The sequence below is a fragment of the Zeus faber genome, assembly GCF_960531495.2.
Source record: "Zeus faber genome assembly, chromosome: 7".
NCBI classification, from domain to species: Eukaryota; Metazoa; Chordata; class Actinopteri; order Zeiformes; family Zeidae; genus Zeus; species Zeus faber.
In genome coordinates this window covers 14,637,351-14,654,694 of record NC_137203.1, presented here as the reverse complement: position 1 = coordinate 14,654,694, position 17,344 = coordinate 14,637,351, and the positions used below count along the sequence as shown (strand labels likewise).

General features: G+C 40.9%; 1 protein-coding gene across 3 annotated transcripts; it reads left to right on the top strand.

Annotated features, from left to right (window-relative positions):
* The first annotated feature begins 86 nt into the window (after positions 1–86).
* Positions 87–16,932, top strand: hnrnpk (heterogeneous nuclear ribonucleoprotein K). 3 transcript variants are annotated; one of them, XM_080003615.1, is made up of 17 exons: positions 87–118; positions 1,599–1,751; positions 2,028–2,125; positions 2,574–2,630; positions 3,597–3,640; positions 5,194–5,266; positions 6,669–6,782; positions 7,071–7,199; positions 7,475–7,806; positions 9,245–9,292; positions 9,919–9,948; positions 12,659–12,698; positions 13,454–13,469; positions 13,804–13,836; positions 13,971–14,038; positions 14,372–14,541; positions 16,014–16,932. In XM_080003615.1, exons 2-17 carry the CDS (start codon positions 1,694–1,696, stop codon positions 16,042–16,044), a joined length of 1,341 nt encoding a protein of 446 aa, XP_079859741.1. In that variant the 5' UTR covers positions 87–118; positions 1,599–1,693; the 3' UTR covers positions 16,045–16,932. The 3 variants fall into 3 exon arrangements, with proteins under 3 accessions (XP_079859741.1, XP_079859739.1, XP_079859740.1); XM_080003613.1 differs by having other exon boundaries at positions 12,656–12,698; XM_080003614.1 differs by having other exon boundaries at positions 100–391; positions 12,656–12,698.
* Positions 16,933–17,344: the final 412 nt, after the last annotated feature.

The window sequence follows — 17,344 nt, the reverse complement described above, 5'->3', positions numbered from 1 at the left end:
GCCGTGGTTTGACTGACGTCGCCCGGGACCAATCGGGGCGCGTCGACGGGAAGGCGGCCCGCGACTTCCGCCCCGAGGTCGCAGAAGGAAGGGGAAGGAGCGGAGTGTTGCATCGCAGGTCAGTGGTTCTTCCCGGTGAAAGCCGTCGCGGCGCGGCCAGTAAACTATTAAAAGGTTGTTTTCGGTCCGAGACGCGTCTCATGGCGCCCCTCCGGCGCGCCGAGCCGAATGGCAGCCACCGTGTGTAGCCGCTTCGCCCCGTTCCCCGGCCGACTCAGTTGCAACATGGCGAGAATACACAGCCAGTGGGGCTAGCTTGCGAAGGCCTTTGTAGCGACGCCTTGTTTCTGAGCGTCGGGTTGAGTAATCGGAACTGTAAACACCCAGCGCGGTAAGTTCCACCCTGGCTGTGTGGGTCTTCACGGCGCGGTCCGTGCACTACGCCTGGCGGAATTGTTTCTCGGTGCGTGGCCAATTCTAGTCGACGGACACCCTACGTGCCATCTTGGAAGCAAGTGGGGTTAGCCTTGGGCACCGTTCGCTAGTTAGCCGTTTAGCATCGGTAGCTAATTAGCGTGGTCACGCACGATCCCCGGCGCCCGGACTGCGCTGTGTGACGTAGGCTTCTTCGATCCTCTCTCCCCGCTTTTGAAAATACAGCAGATGTGTTTTTGACGTTGTACATTGTTGATAGAGAGGCGTATTGATTTTAGGTCTTATTGTAAACGCCCATATGGTTCCATTGTTTTGTTAATTTTTAGCTGTGTTGTGTGAGTGAATTCATGTGCCAGCCGTTTATCAGCATGGACATATTTGCTGACAATACATAAAATTACATAACATACATGCGATTTACGTTTGGATCGTTGTAAAATATTCAGAGCCCCTGAAATCTAGCCTCCCACATGTTTTATCCGTGATACGGATGAAGAAAACCCATAATACTCATCGCGGCAATTCATGGCTACTCAGTTTCGTTATGTATCAACACTTCTTACCCGCCCCAATATTACCTTATAGTTTGTGTTTCTCTAAAATACATTACATCCATTTTCAGGTAATCAAACGATTCCTACATTTCCACAACGTTCAATTACACATTTATACTTCAGCTTATCCAAGGTGTAATCTTGAATCAAAGCCTTGGATTTAGCCCCGATAATGCTGATACAGAATACAACTTCGTACTCTTAGTAATTACCAGCCGGTATATTTGGGATGTACTTTGTCCATATCAATAGACTTGTACATTTTCAAATGCCTTTCTCTACACGATGGACAAGTCAGTCCGTCATAATTTTTCAGAACTGATGAAGGACCGTAATAGCCAGCGTACAATTACTTCACTGCACATTTGGTTATCGGCAGGTCACCCTAAAATCACAAATTTCAGTGACACCCCCTCCCAGGTTGCAGCTGCTGATTGGGCCTTGCTTATTCCGTTCCGCCCACCGTCGCACCCTTGTCCTCTCGATAAATAGCTGTGCGTGCCGGCCATTCTGCCAGTCTCTGTCAACCCTCTCCAACTCTTTAACTGTACCTCCATGCAGAGCTCTAATCTCTCCACATTTGTCTCTCTGACCATGTTGACACACCAGAGCTCGTCGGGTCCAGTGTCTAGCTTCTCTCTTCCCGCTGCCGCCTCTTCCTTGGACCGAGGTGCCCATCCCTTTCTACTTGCTGTCAGCCGACAATGGAGACAGAAATTGAACAACAAGAAGAGACCTCATTCAGCAACACAGAAACAAACGGTATATTATAGAAATATCTGGTGGAATTTTAACACTCCTTTGTTTTCCATGTTTGAGATCGAGGCCCTTTAATTGTATTCACTTGTTTCAGTTTGAAATGTGTTTAGAAATGGTTTTTGTTTCCAAAATATCTTTTTAATAACTATGCTTGGTGCTGGGGTCTATATTAAATTGTCTAGTTCATTGCTGCTCCCTCAGAGAATGGCTATTCGAGAAATGTCTAATAAATTCAATTCCAGTTCATATGTTCTGTCTGTATTTATCTTACCATTTCAGGTAAGCGCCCAGCTGAGGACGCAGACGACCAAAAATCATTCAAGCGCTCCAGGAACTCGGACGAAATGGTGGAGCTTCGTATCCTATTGCAGAGCAAAGTAAATTACAGCAATTTAAATATATATATTGTTTTGTGGTCTTTGTTGTCACTCCAGACACAATGCTATTGAAAACGTATTTGTTTTTTATTCTTATTGTGAGTGTGATTAATTAATCCTAACTGGAAAAATACTTGCTGCAAGAACATTAGAATACAGATGCAAAAGGGAAAATCCTAGAAAACAATTTTTCAATAATCATTTGAAGTTCTAAATGTAATAATCCGGTTACAATGTTTTTCCTGATTAGTAATCAGGTCATTCAGTCAGGTCAGTTTTAGACTCTATACTAAGTCCAGTATGTACTCTTTTAATTGTTGAACCCTTAGCCACATAACAACGAAATGGCTTGCTTTTCAACTTCAGATTTTTTGTTATAAATTGTCTTTTTGATGTGGAATTTCAGTTATTCTTATTGATGACCACTTTCTCTTCTGTTTTGCTTTAGAATGCTGGAGCCGTGATTGGGAAAGGTGGAAAAAACATCAAAGCCCTACGAACAGACGTGAGTACATTTATTCTATAATTGTATCTATATTTAATGGCAGACAGCCAGCCAACAATTACCAAACCGCTTCTGTAGGACCAGAATTTCACTCTGTTACATCTTTATTGTCTCTCTGTAAAAGTGCATTGGTATTAGAAATTGGCCTCTCGAAATGTGTAAACGCACAAAGTTGAAAAGCTGATAGTTTTGATGTGGGTTTTCATGAGCTCATTTGACAACCTTTCAGGTTGTTAAAAAAAGTTTTCCTTCTCATATGAATCCAATCTGGAGATGGTTCGCTGGCCAAAGCACATATGTCCATTTTTAATTCCTTTTCTTTCTAAATAGTTGTCATTTTAAGTAACTACTGAGTTCCAGCCACACAGCTCTTTTTAGTTCGAGAGTGGGCGCAGTGCGGATGAGGTCACTTCTAGCGCCAACTACCATTTTTCATTCTCTTAGAAATGTTTAAACAACCTGGCCAATACTCAACTCATTTAATGTCATACCTCTTTTTCTCTACCTCTCTCCACTTACCCCACACCCCCTCTCCAACTGCTATTGCTCTCTCATTGACCCTCTTTTCTGACCCCCCCCCCCCCCCCCAACATTTTACCCCCTCTAAATCTCTCAATATGCCATTACCCATTTTTTCTAATGTCACCTTCTCTTCTCTCTTTGCCAAACCAATCTCTGAGAGAAAAAAAAAAATGAAGTCACATTTGACCCGTTTAGAGCCTGTATATTAAAAATGTATTCCTCTTCCCCCTCCCTCTTCCCTCTCCCTTGTTTATTATTTTACTGTTGACTTTTTTGCCCACTTCCTCCTCTGTTGCCCATGTTCTGGATGGCCCCTCCTGCGCCCGCCCACCTGACACCCTGGTTGGCCCTGCCCATAATCGTGCCCTGTCCCTAAATGGGCGCCTTACTTGATTGACATCTGTGTGCTCGAATGGCCCTGGCCCCTGCCCATGCCACGCCCAGTACAATGCCAGTGTGTCAGTCCCAGACAGCAGTGGGCCTGAGCGGTATGTCCCTAAGCTCCTCCCTCTCACTGCCTGACTACAGGACAATCAACAAGATAAATAATAGTCATCCTGCCTCTGTCAAGTCACTGTATTTTAACCTACCTTTTGTCACAGTATTTTAGCCTGAAACAAAATGCCTTCTCTATGTCCAAATCTGCCTTTTGACCCTGTGAAAGCCATGTCAGCGTCTTTAATATGCTTCCATTTTAAACTCACATCAGCATTCAGCCATATTTCAAGTGTTTCAAGGGTTTTCCAGAATCTTCTAGTTCTAATAAGTTCCTGTGCCAGTGTTTTCAACATGTCCGTTTTGTTATTATTTTTAATGGATGATTATCTGTCTTATTTAATGTGTTCCACCCCTCCCCCCCTCAAAAGTTGATATACTGGTGGTTATATTTTGATTTACCTTTTTTCCTCCACACTAGTTGCTCACTTGCTTCTTGCCCCATTCCACTCTTTTCTGGTGATGCTGTCATCATTTTGTTAGACAGAGACTGCTCATCCATATTATGTGCATACAGTCAGTCAGGTTAAAAGTGTGTTGTGCATTTGTCCTTATTTGTCTTTTGCTTCATCTGAGCTTGGTCATTGACTGTTGGACCTGTTGAATGTAGAAAATCTCCCGTTATCTCTTGTGCTCTCTCACTTACATCATTGTCCTGTGAGCTCTTGTCTGTTGCTTCTTCCAGTCCCCCAAACACCATTGAATCTAGTGGTGGTACATCTCAACTTCCATAGCATAATCTGCTTTGTTACTTGATTTCTTGGCTGTCTACCATTCTTTTCCTATCCACAAACTGCACTACAGTTTCTTTTGGTCAGGACTTTTGTTGTTTATTAATTGTAAGATCAAATCCCAGTTTTTTTGCAAATTTCTTAGCTCAACAAATGGCGCGCTTCCAAATAAGTTTGACAATTGCTACCACGGCCAGTTTATTTAACATTTGACTAATCATGGGGTGAATGAGCAGGAGCCTGACATTCCCCTTAAAAAATAAAAAACGTAATGTTAGAAACAATATTAAAAAATAAAAGTTAATTTTCGCTCTACCTCCAGCCCTTTTTGGCACAGTTTATGCTTAATACAGCCAGATCCTTGTCAAATTGTGTCCTCCCCTGCTCTCCCTTAATAGTCACTAAATGCAAAGTGTGTTGTTTTTTGTTGTTGGTTTTTTTTTTTTCCTTTTTAATCTTCTGTTTAATTTTCATCCTTTCAATGGATGAGCTTTTTACCCCCCTTTCTTTCAAACCAGTTACACTTTGGGATTGCCATTGACCTGTGAATGCACTACCCTGTTAATTTTAGAAGTATAGGTTTTCAGCAGTTGCCTGATTAGTGTCGGTGGTGGATGGGTTTATTTAAGGTTGTTTTGGTTCTCTGGTATGGTTATATGTCTGATTTTAGAGAGGTGCTGAATGCTCTGATCTAAAATACGGTTTCCTCTTCCCTCGTGATGGCTCAAACTGATTCGTCCCATCCTGGCATTTCTCTGCTGGCTCCCCGTGGTTTCGCTTGGGTCTGCCGTGTGATTAATGGGTGTAATATGCAGCATCCTCAGTATCAGTGCCGACATTGAAACAGTTGGAGAAATTCTACTTAAGATCATCCCAACCCTGGAAGAGGTAAGGAAAGCTTAATTTTGTTTTCACTTCAATCACCTCACATTTTTTAAGTTATAAAATAAAAATGGACAGTTTCTGGCAGCACTGAGTCAAGTTTAACTTGAATATGTAATTTTAACATTTTTGATAGGGATGGACTGATCCATACTTGGACTTTTCTTTTACTGTACGCACATTCACACTGTCACAAGTACTAATTTTTCACTGCTGATACTGAATCCTGAACTCAAAGTATCAGACGATAGCAGTCCTGCCAACCTACCCGCATTTTGTGTGCCAACTACACAATTCTTAGTCAAAATACGCAGGTGGGAAAAGCCTAACATATAAAACATGAGCTGCACCGATTGTTCGGCCGGTGACCAGAATTGGTCTGTTTTCACTGGCTGATCAGTGTCCGATATTCTCAGATTCGTGCCGGTCAAATTTACACGCCCGATACTGTGCTCATGTACTGTACTCGAATGCTCCAATACTCAAACCTGATAACAACGTAATGTGACGAAGTTGGCGCTCAAAAAAGAGCAAAAGAAGGAAAATGTCGGCTGTTAAGAGGTAAATCAAGGTTAACAGAGAAGGTTAGATATATGATTTATTTATCGCCTGACAATATTCTAAGATTGTGCAGACTGCGTATCTATCTCTGTCACAGCGGAGCTCCACTCGTAATGAAAGGTTCGACTCCTTTTTTGAGACTTGGTTTTTGACAAGTCACTCAGTAAAACGAGTCGTTGGATTTGATTCAGTTGCGAACGCGCGGTGAGCGAAGGAGGGCTTCCGGTGAAAGTGAGTGAGAAGAGTCGACCATTTATTTTATTTGTTTATTTTTTTGTAAAGTATCATATACATATAATGTGTATATTTGCACTTAAGGTGAAAGACACTTTAATTTGAAGTTCCAATTGGACATTTCCTTGTTAGTTATATGTTGAGTTATATGTGACGGTTCCATATTCTATTCAATCAGAACTCAGTTACCGTTTCATGTTCTATTATTGTTCCGTAGTGAATAATGAACAATAATAAACAGTGTCAAAATCCGCAATCTCACTATTGTGGTAACTGGAAATTGCAGCGGTAGTCTGTATGTGCAGCTGTCCGATCACGTGAGCGTGATCAGATCATTGGATGTATTTGTCATCGATGTACAACAGATTGGAAATTGGAATCTGCCGATCAAACTTAAAAAAATAAAAATAAATAAAAATTCTGAAATAGGAATCGGCCAAGGAAAAAAAGAGGAAATTAAAAAGTATTCTCCTTAATGTCTGTCTGCTCTTTGAATCAAATGTATTTTATTTTATTTGACATTCTGTGCTTTATAAGATATATTGATCAGATAATTTAAGAAAAAGAAATACACTTGCCGGTTATACAAATGCCATTATATCTTCCTCCACAGTACCAACAGTACAATGGGATGGACTTTGACTGTGAGCTACGTCTATTGATCCACCAGAGTTTGGCAGGCTCCATCATCGGGGTGAAGGGGGCCAAGATCAAGGAGCTCAGAGAGGTGTGTGAGCACCAGGCTCTGTCCTCTAATTGCATTTTGATGATTTGATGTATAGCTGGAATTTTTATACTTTAATTATTATATCCTATAATATTATCCTGTATTTGTCAAGCCCTATCGCCTGCAAAATGTTATAAGAACAAATTTGTAGGAGTTATGATTATAATTTCTTTTTTTTTCTCTCTCGTTTAAAATTTTGGATGTTGGTCTTTTAATCTTTTGTGTGAGTTTTCTTTGTCCAGTTATGGTTTGTAATACTCATTTGTACTCGTGTACATCCGTCCCCAGAACACCCAAACCAGCATCAAGCTGTTTCAGGAGTGTTGCCCTCAGTCAACAGATCGTGTGGTGCTGGTGGGGGGTAAATCAGAGCGGGTGGTGGAGTGCATCAAAACCATGCTAGAACTAATCGCTGAAGTGAGTTTGGTTTAATCTTTTATTTTTAATTATTAAATGTTATTATAAGCAACTGCTGTATGAAACATACTTCTCTCTCACAGCGTTTTTTTTGTAGTTACGAGTCTCTTTAGCTTTAAAAATTCTATAGCGTTATGGTATCCGTTAGGTAGTGTCAGTCGTGATAGCTTTTACTTTATCCTTTTTAAAGGTTTTGAATTTTACATTAATCTTTTCCGACCAGCCTAACACACTTCTTCAGGGTCAAAATATTTTTCCCTGTTGTCCTTTATCAGGCTCCTATTAAAGGTCGTGCCCAGCCCTATGACCCCAACTTCTATGATGAAACCTACGACTATGGCGGCTTTACCATGATGTTTGAGGAGAGGGGGAGCAGCCGCAGGCCTATGGGAGGGTTCCCCATGCGCGGCGGCAGGGGTGGCGGAGGAGACCGTGGGTTTGACCGCATGCCTTCTGGCAGGGGCGGCCGGGGGCCCATGCCCCCTTCCCGCCGGGACTACGATGAAATGAGCCCACGCAGAGGGCCTCCACCGTCCCATCCTGGCAGGGGTGGCAGGGGCGGCAGCCGTGGACGCAACATGCCCTTGGGCCCGCCGCACAGAGGAGGGTAAGATGCGTACGCCCACAAATATTTTTCGCCTTTTTTCCCCCACTTTTAATGTTCAGTACAAAAGTCATGGTGAGCGATGTGATTAGGTTGTTGATGTGATCATGTTGTTTGTTTTTAATCGCCACCACACGTTTTCACCGTTCAAGCACTTTGCCGCACAATTGCTAATGATAAAGTCAATACAGTGTGATTTACAACAAATACTTTGACTAAAGGTTAGCGTAATGGCTTTATGGATTGTCCAGTCTGAAGAATTTTCTTTTTGGTTAAGATGAACAGGCGCAAGGCTAAAATCTGTAAGAATAAAACACTAAAGTGTAAGCTTAGTAGACATGAATGCAGACAATATTTGCCACAATTGCATTTCGCTGTACTTTAGGTAATACCAGAAAAATTAAATATTCAATTAAATACTCCTGCACAAATACAAATCCATTTCTGCCAATGATGAGATTCCTGAGGTAAATGAGTGCTAGGCTTTGCCAGAGAAATTTTCAACCAGAATTGGAAGAAGTTACTAGTCCAAATGATTAGTAATGCTCACTGGGATGCGTAGGAGTGAGTAAAAAAAAAAAGTGGGTTTTTTTTCTCTGGCTACTTGCATATTATTTAGTGCTACGCTGTTACTAACGAGGTTGCATTTTTTCTGTGCATGCAATATGGTGAAATATGCAAATGCTTTAAAGGGGATTAGTTTACCTCATTATTTGACACTTTGGCCACATCTTATATGAACATCTGACATATAAAGAATAATAGGTTCCCTCTGAAATATTTTATCTAGTCCATATCGTCCACCCCTAGCAACAGCTGTATTTATAGCAACACACTTTCTCCAAATGTTTGCATGTTTATGTAGTTTATTTTACACAGGGTAATGGAACATATAGAATAAAATTATTTTTGTTTTGCTTAAGATGTTGCATCCCAAACATCTGGTCTGTACTATTTACAATGTTGAGCCTCTCCAATTTTTCTCTTTAGAAAAAATTTGGAGTACTAATTCATGGTGCATATATTAATCCCCCTTATGCCCTTTTAGAATTGACTAGTTCATGTTAACTATATTTTATTATTATAAAATAAACAGTATTACATTTCATCCAGAATTGACTACTTTCTTTTGTTCTGTCTGCATAATGGCTAATTCTAAATTTGTTCAATTCAATGTGACCTATAGTATCCAATATCATACTACAAGTAATCCAATGTGTCACTGTGCGTGCAGTTTTGCATGTATGAAGGAGCCTAAACACATCTGAATGCCATTCTACAAAGCGTATACTCATTGTGTGTGTGTGTGTGTGTGTGTGTGTGTGTGTGTGTGTGTGTGTGTGTGTGTGTGTGTGTGTGTGTGTGTGTGTGTGTGTGTGTGTGTGTGTGTGTGTGTGTGTGTGTGTGTGTGTGTGTGTCCCCACATCAACCCTGCCCACAGAGATGACCGTTACTATGATTCGTACCGCAGCTCGGATGACAGGTCAAAGTAAGTTTCTGCTCTGATGCCCCTGGGGGATGAATTGACATTTTGAAATTAACATTTTATTAGATATTCTTTGCTTGTTGCAATAGGGGAGACGACTCTTTTGGCCTTTACCCTTTCTAAAATGAAATAAGGGGCATTATTGACTATATTAGCATCTTTCGTTGAGAGCACGGGTCCTGCTACGTAGCCTGCAGGTAGCTTGTAAACCAAGTGTGTCCATAAGGGAATACTGATAAGCTAATTGCTTGTACTTGGTAAATGCAGATACCCCCCCCCCACACCCCCGTGGAACAAGTGAACACCCAATTCAAAATGTTCCTGTTTCCCCACGTTCCCTGTCTTATCAGTTATACTCTTATGCCTTTTATTTTCTATCCTTTTTAATGTGATGAAAAAATAATTGTTTTATACTTGTTCATTGTAGTTCTGATTTAGTACTTTAGATCAGTATTCCAAACATCCCTGCCCCGTACCTCGTCTTTTCCTGGCTTGCAAAAGCCTGATCTCCTGTTTCAGAGTTCACATACTGTACTTGAAGTTGTTTTGAAGTAACTATGACTTGAATAGTATGGCAATATTCTATGATGTCACTCAATGATTAAAACCGCTTTTCCCCTCCCAAATAGGAATCATATGCAGAGACCTCTAATTTCCAGGTAAGTTGTACAGTAGTTTTTATTTTATTTTTTATTTTTATTTTTTTTAATCTTCCATAATCCTGAGCCGGTTTGGCCATATTGTCATCAGTGTTTTATGTCACACACGTATTTCTATTGAACTTGAACGATAATCTAGCTGTGAGAGTGATATAATTTTGCTAAGGTGAAATTATTTGGCATCGTTTCAAAGGCTCAGTCAACAAGCAAATGTCATGTGTGACATCATGGTTACTGGGGTTGTAATGATACGCAAATTTGTACCAAACTATTGGTAAACAAATGTTTGGTATGCTCATACACACCGAACAACTAGTGTTTCCATGGTCAACCTTTATTGAGTGTGTTGTTTTTTACATGCCCAACTTTTATTCAGTCCGGGGGTCCACCTGAAGTGGAAATGTATCAGAATTTTTGGTTCATGGTTATATTGGCCATTGGTGCTAGCTTGTGAGCAAAGTATGTTATGTCATGGTTTCCCAGTGAACTAGTGGCAATACAAGACAGGGTATCAGTATTGCAGTTGGGTATGTCAGGCCAACCTGCACACACTTTTTGTGTAACAACCAGGCAATTCTTGGTCAAACTACGCAGGTACGAAATGCCAGCTGAAACAATGCAAAAAAAAAAATGTTTTAATACAAAACAATACTGTACATTTATTCTGTATTTTAACTACATCTCCGCATTGGACCAGCTGCTACGACCTTGTGCTTCTGTAAACCCTCCCGCTCACTCATTCAACATGCGCTGATACGCACCGCACTGAGCGTAGAGGTACTTTACTATCCACCAAGACATAACGCTGCATTGCTGAGGTAAAATGGGAAGTGGGGTTGTGATAAAAGGTTTGACTCGTTTTTGAGACAAGGCTCCTGACAAATCATTCAGTAAAACAAGTCGTTGGATTGGATTCAGTTGATTTCATGCACGGTGAGTGAAGGAAGATTTTTTTATTTTATTTTTTATTTTTTGCAATGACTGCAATATGTTTTGAAATGAAAAGTACCGTATAAATATTATAGTACAGTATATTTGCGCTTAAAAGTGGGGGACTTCCATTTTGAAGTTTGAACTGGACATTTCCATGTTAGTGAAACATACATGTTGTGTCCTACTCAAACTCATTGAGTTACAGATTGCATTATACTGAAACTTGGTATTCTATTTTATTGGAATTCAGTGACCCTTTCATGTTGTATTTTATTGGAACTCAGGGACAATATGGTGTTCTATTGTTCCATAGTGATTCAGTGATTCAATAGATTTATTAGGCACAAAACAAAATGCAGTTAGTGAATAGAATAATATAAATAAAATAAGACTCAAAAAGATAATAAATAATGAACAATAAAATGTCAAAATCAGTAATCTCAGTATTGTGGTTACTGAAAATTGCAGCAGTAGTCCGTATGTGCAGCTGTCCTATCACATGAGCGAGCGCTGATCACACAGTGTATTTTTCATTGACCTACAGCAGATATACCCAATGAGACCAAATTATAAGAAATTTTTATTTCTCCGATCACAGCTATAAACTCAAAGATTGGCCAACAATGTAGAAATTGTTTAACGATCAGTGGTTTGTTATGAACACACAATTGAATGAAAATCAGAATCAGACAAAATTGGAAACGGCAGGTCAGACTTTAAAAAAAAATAATTCTGAATTGGCCAAGAAAATTACGATCGGTACATCTCTAGTTGGTAATCATGTTCAGTAACTTCACGAGTTGGTGCATTTCAGAGGTATGTCCTTAGGAGATTAATTAGTGTATATATAGTTAGCCGTACTAGTAGCTCCGATGTGATTAGCATCATTACGAGACGGTTACCGTGTGAATAACTGATGGAGTCGTTTAGCTGCACTAACTCAAACGCAATGAATACTCCCTGTTACACTATTGCGGTACTCAAAATATTTTCCAAAGGTTGGCAGGTTTGGAATGTCAGGGAAAAGCCTCAGACCCTTGGGCTGCTTTTAACATTTTCCAAATAAATGTGTTTTTTTTTTTTTTCTTCTTTGCCTACCAACAATTCACCAAACGATCAGTACTGAGGTTCGTATTGAACCCATTATACCATGGTTATTATGATTCCAACTATCTTAAGCGTTTTTATTGGTCTGATATTTACTGCCAAGATCAGTAGCAATGCATCCCGAGGGAGGGATTTGGAACTAAAGGTTGCTTTCGCTCATGCCATTCTCATTTTAAATAAGCCATAAACCATCATGACATTTTGCCTTGACGCAAAATGGCCGCCGAGTGGAACAGCACCCTGCAAAAGCAACGGATAGCATCGTGACATCTATCATGTGTACTGGCAAACATGTCAGCTACAAATGTTCCTTACATTAGCAAGGTTATCAAAGAATTCACACAAATTTCTTCCAACTATTCCGGGGGGACAGCAGCTCTAGACTGTCATCAACGCCACCTGTCACTCCTCTCACCATAACACTGTCAGAGCTGTTCCTGTTACTGTGTGGGCGGGTGGACGGCTGGCTGGAAATGTGTTTATACTGTAATCTTGCCGTGTGTGTGTGTGTGTGTGTGCGTGTGCGTGTGCGTGCGCAGTTTGACCTAGACCTGGGATTTTTTTGGAGGGGTGGGTATTTGTCAAGCACTTTGTTCTCAGCAGTTTTTCTCATCTTGTCCTCCCTTTCTCCCCACCTCTCTTTCCCCTCCTCCCTCATCTTTGTCAGCAGTGACAGAAGAGGCAGACTGGATCGCTATGGTGATAGCATGGTTAGTGACCCTTGGCTAAATGCATGCAGCTCTATCTCCAGCTTAGACTAGAATGCTGATTGGACCCAACACGAGACAATGGCAGCAATTGTCTAAAGTTGTGTGACCAAATATTAAGGTGGCTGACCTGTTGTGTTTTGCATGCATGCATATTTACACAAACGTTAATACAAACATTGCACACCCTGCCTGTACACATGTTCTGGCAATATGTAAGCCCCCCCCCCCCTCCCAAATGATCATAATCAAGAGGCACATCATAATAATCACACATAATCGCCATGTTCTTTACCACGGCCCCTTCTGGTTGTGGGGGGTAGGCATGGTGGTGGTAGCCGTGGTTGGTTGCTAGGCAATAATAACGCTTTGTTGACAGACTGGAAGGTCTCTCTCCAGCACACTTTCCCTCTCTAGCACTCTAGAAGCTGGCAGGATACTGCCTGTCGTTGCTCGGCAACAGCTTTTTGAATCGCCTGTTGCCATGGCGACAGCAGCAGCTGAATAGCAGGTGAAAATAGGGGGCTGATGGAGATGCAAGAAGAGACAGAAAGGGGGATGGATGGATGGAGGGGGTGTGGGAGGAGCCTGGGTTATGGATGAAAACTGGGAGGCTTTCGGATGAGTCTCCTTTATGGGAGATGCTGCTGAACATGTTTTTAACATTTCGCTTAATTGTCTTTCGACAGTGACGTGTAGAAAGACGAAGAACCGTGTGTTAATCCTAACCTTTCTGTCTCTATTTTTTCCACCAACAGGGAAGTGGAGGATATGGTGAGTGTTCTGCTTTGGATTATATGGTGATAGTGTGTGTGTGCGTGCGTGCGCGCGCGCGCGCGTGCGCGCTTGCTCCTTTCTAATAGCTTCACTTAGAAAGTATTTTGTGTGAGCATACAGAATATGCTTAGAATGCACAGAATATTCAAAAATATATAAATTAAAAAAAAAAAAATCATTTTAAAATGTTTTCTGACAAATTTTTATAATTCTAGTCTTTCGTGTGTTAGTCCTTGTTGATATTTTACTAATGATTTAGCAGCTCCCCCCCACCCGTGGACTAGTTGATCCCTGCCACTTTTTTCTCCATCTGCCTTTCTCTCTCCGTCAGATAACAGCTCCTCCTGGGATAACTACCAGTCTGGTAGGTCCATACTCATCTGAACTCAATCCGTTATTATAAAGACACAAACCCGCTGAGGCATGCTTCTCTCCTCTATATGACTACATTTAAAAACGATGAGAACATGCATTCCATACTTGCCTCTTTCTCACCAGGTGGACGTGGCTCCTATAATGACATGGGTGGCCCAGTTATCACCACACAGGTGACCATCCCCAAAGATGTGAGTCAACAAGCCACACACCTAGACGATGGAGGAGTCATGTTATGCCATTTTAATCCTATTCCAACATTAATTTAAGTTCACTGACTGTACTGAAGAGAATGGTACGCCAGATGGCTGAAATGTGGACTAATAATATAGGGACTAAGTCATTTCACACTTTTTGTTTTTACACACTTGGCTGTAATATGTGTTAAATATGTTTGGTTATTTAGATTATTATTTTTTTTTTTTAATATTATTATTTTTTTTGCGGCTCTTAATGAAAACCTATTAACAATTATCAGGGCTAAATTAGTTCTTTGTCTCCCCCGTGAACGACCCGCTGTTCAGATGGCTGGATCTATCATCGGCAAAGGAGGACAGCGGATCAAACAGATCCGCCATGAATCTGGAGCCTCTATCAAGATCGATGAGCCTCTGGAAGGTTCTGAGGACCGCATTATCACCATAAGTGGCACCCAGGACCAGATCCAGAACGCTCAGTATCTCCTGCAGAACAGGCAAGTCGAAAAAAAACTTTCCACTTTGATTGATAGGACGTGGTGCGGACAGGTCTCAACAGCCCTGAGAAATCCCGTACGAATAATGAATTGGAATCACAAATTGAATGAGGCTCACTTTGGTGTACATGAACCATTTTCAATCTCATTCAATTCATCTCTGAGTTGGTAACTTGGTAAAGAGGTATAATTTAAATTTAAAGATCATTTTGTCTGTATCTTACTCTGCCTGAATTGCCTTGTGATTTACTGTGCTGAGGGCTAACCTCGTGCAAACTGCAATTTTGTACCAGGTTAAAAGAACCACATGTTTTTTAGAGAATTGAGCTGGCCCTCCCTTCATGTGATGTTTTTGTCTTAAATTTCTACTGACCTAGTTTCTTATATATTTGAAGAATTTTAGCCCAAGAATTCTACTTGCCTGCTGTCTCTTCTCACTAACCCCTTCCTTTCCTTCTCATGCAACCTGCAAGAGTCCAAACCTTCCTCTTACATGAAATGGCTATGATTTGAAAAATAAAATAAACATGTCTCCTCTACATTCATGTAAAAATACAACACACATTTCAGGGCTCAGCATTGTTGACAAATGTGTTTTTTCAACTGTTATAGTTCTCCAACCAAACAATTGGTGGAAGGAAACAATCGGTGTGTTAGCCGTCCAAGCCGTTTCACTGTGAAGCAGGGAGTGGATTGATTCTTCCCCTGGCTGCTGCTGTGTGGAAGACTAGTGATTTTGTTGTTTTTAGTTAGATTAACCGACAACAAATCACAGTCTGCCAAATGGCACAGGCTCCTCCTCTTCTGTCTCCCTTGGCAACCAATGGGCATGTATTTATATCCTCCACTACTTGTTGATGCTGTCTAGCTTTAGCTCCGTGCTAACTGCTGTCGCTCTTATCAGTAGTGTAGCCATGGTAACTAACCCTGCCTCCCTCTTCCTCCTTCCGCTATCCCAGTGTGCCGCGCTCGCTTGGATGCCAGGACTGCCCCTCCCCTACCCTACCCTAATCCCCACACTTCCTTTCCCTCCATCTCTCTGATGTGAAATGTTTATATATCTCACATCCCTTTCCCGCTATCATTGTTTTTTTTGTTTGTTTGGTTTTCCCCCCCCCCCATGTCTCCTAGTCCTATTTTAACATACCACTGGCTTACTAGTACGACCATTGCATATTATTGCTATTCACCGTTGCTATTTGCTATTTTTACTTTAGCGTACCCACCACCTGCCCATATTGGGAACACAAGTTAACATTGTCGGCTGTCCAAGTGCTGCTCCCTGTTAACTTCTGTTTACATGTGTACATTTATTTTATTTTTAACTTCCACTGTGATGTCACTTTCTGCCGCTGTAACACCTGAATTCCCCTCCGGGAAATATTCAAGTGTCCATCTTATCTATATCTGTTTTAATTGTTTACACACATGAATGATATTCTCACTTTGTATTTCTTTACTCTGCATTTCAGTGTGAAGCAGTTCTCTGGTCAGTTCCTGTAGAGTTGGGAGACTCTGGTTTGAAGCAGACTCAGAATGCCCACATACACCCCCCCCCCCCCCCCCGCCCCTCTACTACACCCCACCCCCCAGACTATTGTCCCGGATTGTGGGTTTCTTTTTTGAGTTTTATTTTTGTATTTTTTAACGAAAGAAATAAGGTCCAACATTCCCGTGCGTTTAAAAAAAAAAAGAAAAAAAAGAAAACGAAAAAATAAATGTCCTGCATTTTGTTTTTTAGGCGTAGCCCTTTATTTCACACACTCAGTAACTTTGCCCAAAATATCATATGTTTCCTCAAAGACAGAACTAATGGTAACCTTTATTTTTGAACAAGTTTCTGTGATGTGTAGGTGTATGTTTGTGTCTCGAGTAAATCTGTCCTGTGTGTGCGAGTGTCGTTTCTCATCAGTAGGTGTTTCACAACAGTTCTACCCTGTTTATACTCAGTGCAACGCACAGAATGTAAGCTACCTTTTTTTTTTTTTTTTTTTTTTTTTAAATTTTGTTAAACATTTTATAGTTTTGTTTTAAAGAAATGTAGGACATATTTCTCCTTGAAAGTGCTTTTCATTTTTGAGGTGTTTCAGGATTGGGGCTCTAAATTTTGGGATGACTACTCCGGTGTAGTTTTACACTCAACATGAAATTCAGAGCAAACAAACTTATAATTTTGGTGTATATTAATGGTAGTTATGAGATGTTTTTGGAATGCTTTTGAGTAACCTGAGATGGAAATGTAGCTAGCGATTTATTATGACATTGTATGGAAGACTAAATAATATGGAAGTGGTCTATTTTGTCCCTGCAGTTCCCTGTGTTCAACACTCGTTGGCTGTCCATGCTGTAGACTTCACATTCTAAAATTGTAAAATGAATAAAGATGCCATTTTTTACCAAACATAATTGTCTTTTTATTATTTTGGGACGTACTCGTTGAAAACCATTCAAATCTATTCAAGCTGAACCCCCCCAAGCTGTAAAATAGTCAAACAGTATGTTACGCCGCAAACCATGCAAGATAACATTTTGGAGGTATTACATGGCAGCCCGCTGCTCCTAGATACGTCAACTTACTAGGATGGTAAAATGCAGAGAAATGCATTTTGTTGCCTCAGCACTTGTACTCTGTGCAATGACTATGAATATAATCGTATTTTATGCGCTTGTTTTTATTTTCGGCTGTCTTGTCTACATCCGTGCCGCCGTAAAGGACTAAAAACGGGGAGATGGGCAGCTTCATTTTATGGCGCAGCCAACGCACTGGATGTACTGTGGCAATGGCAAAAAGTAGGTTTAAATA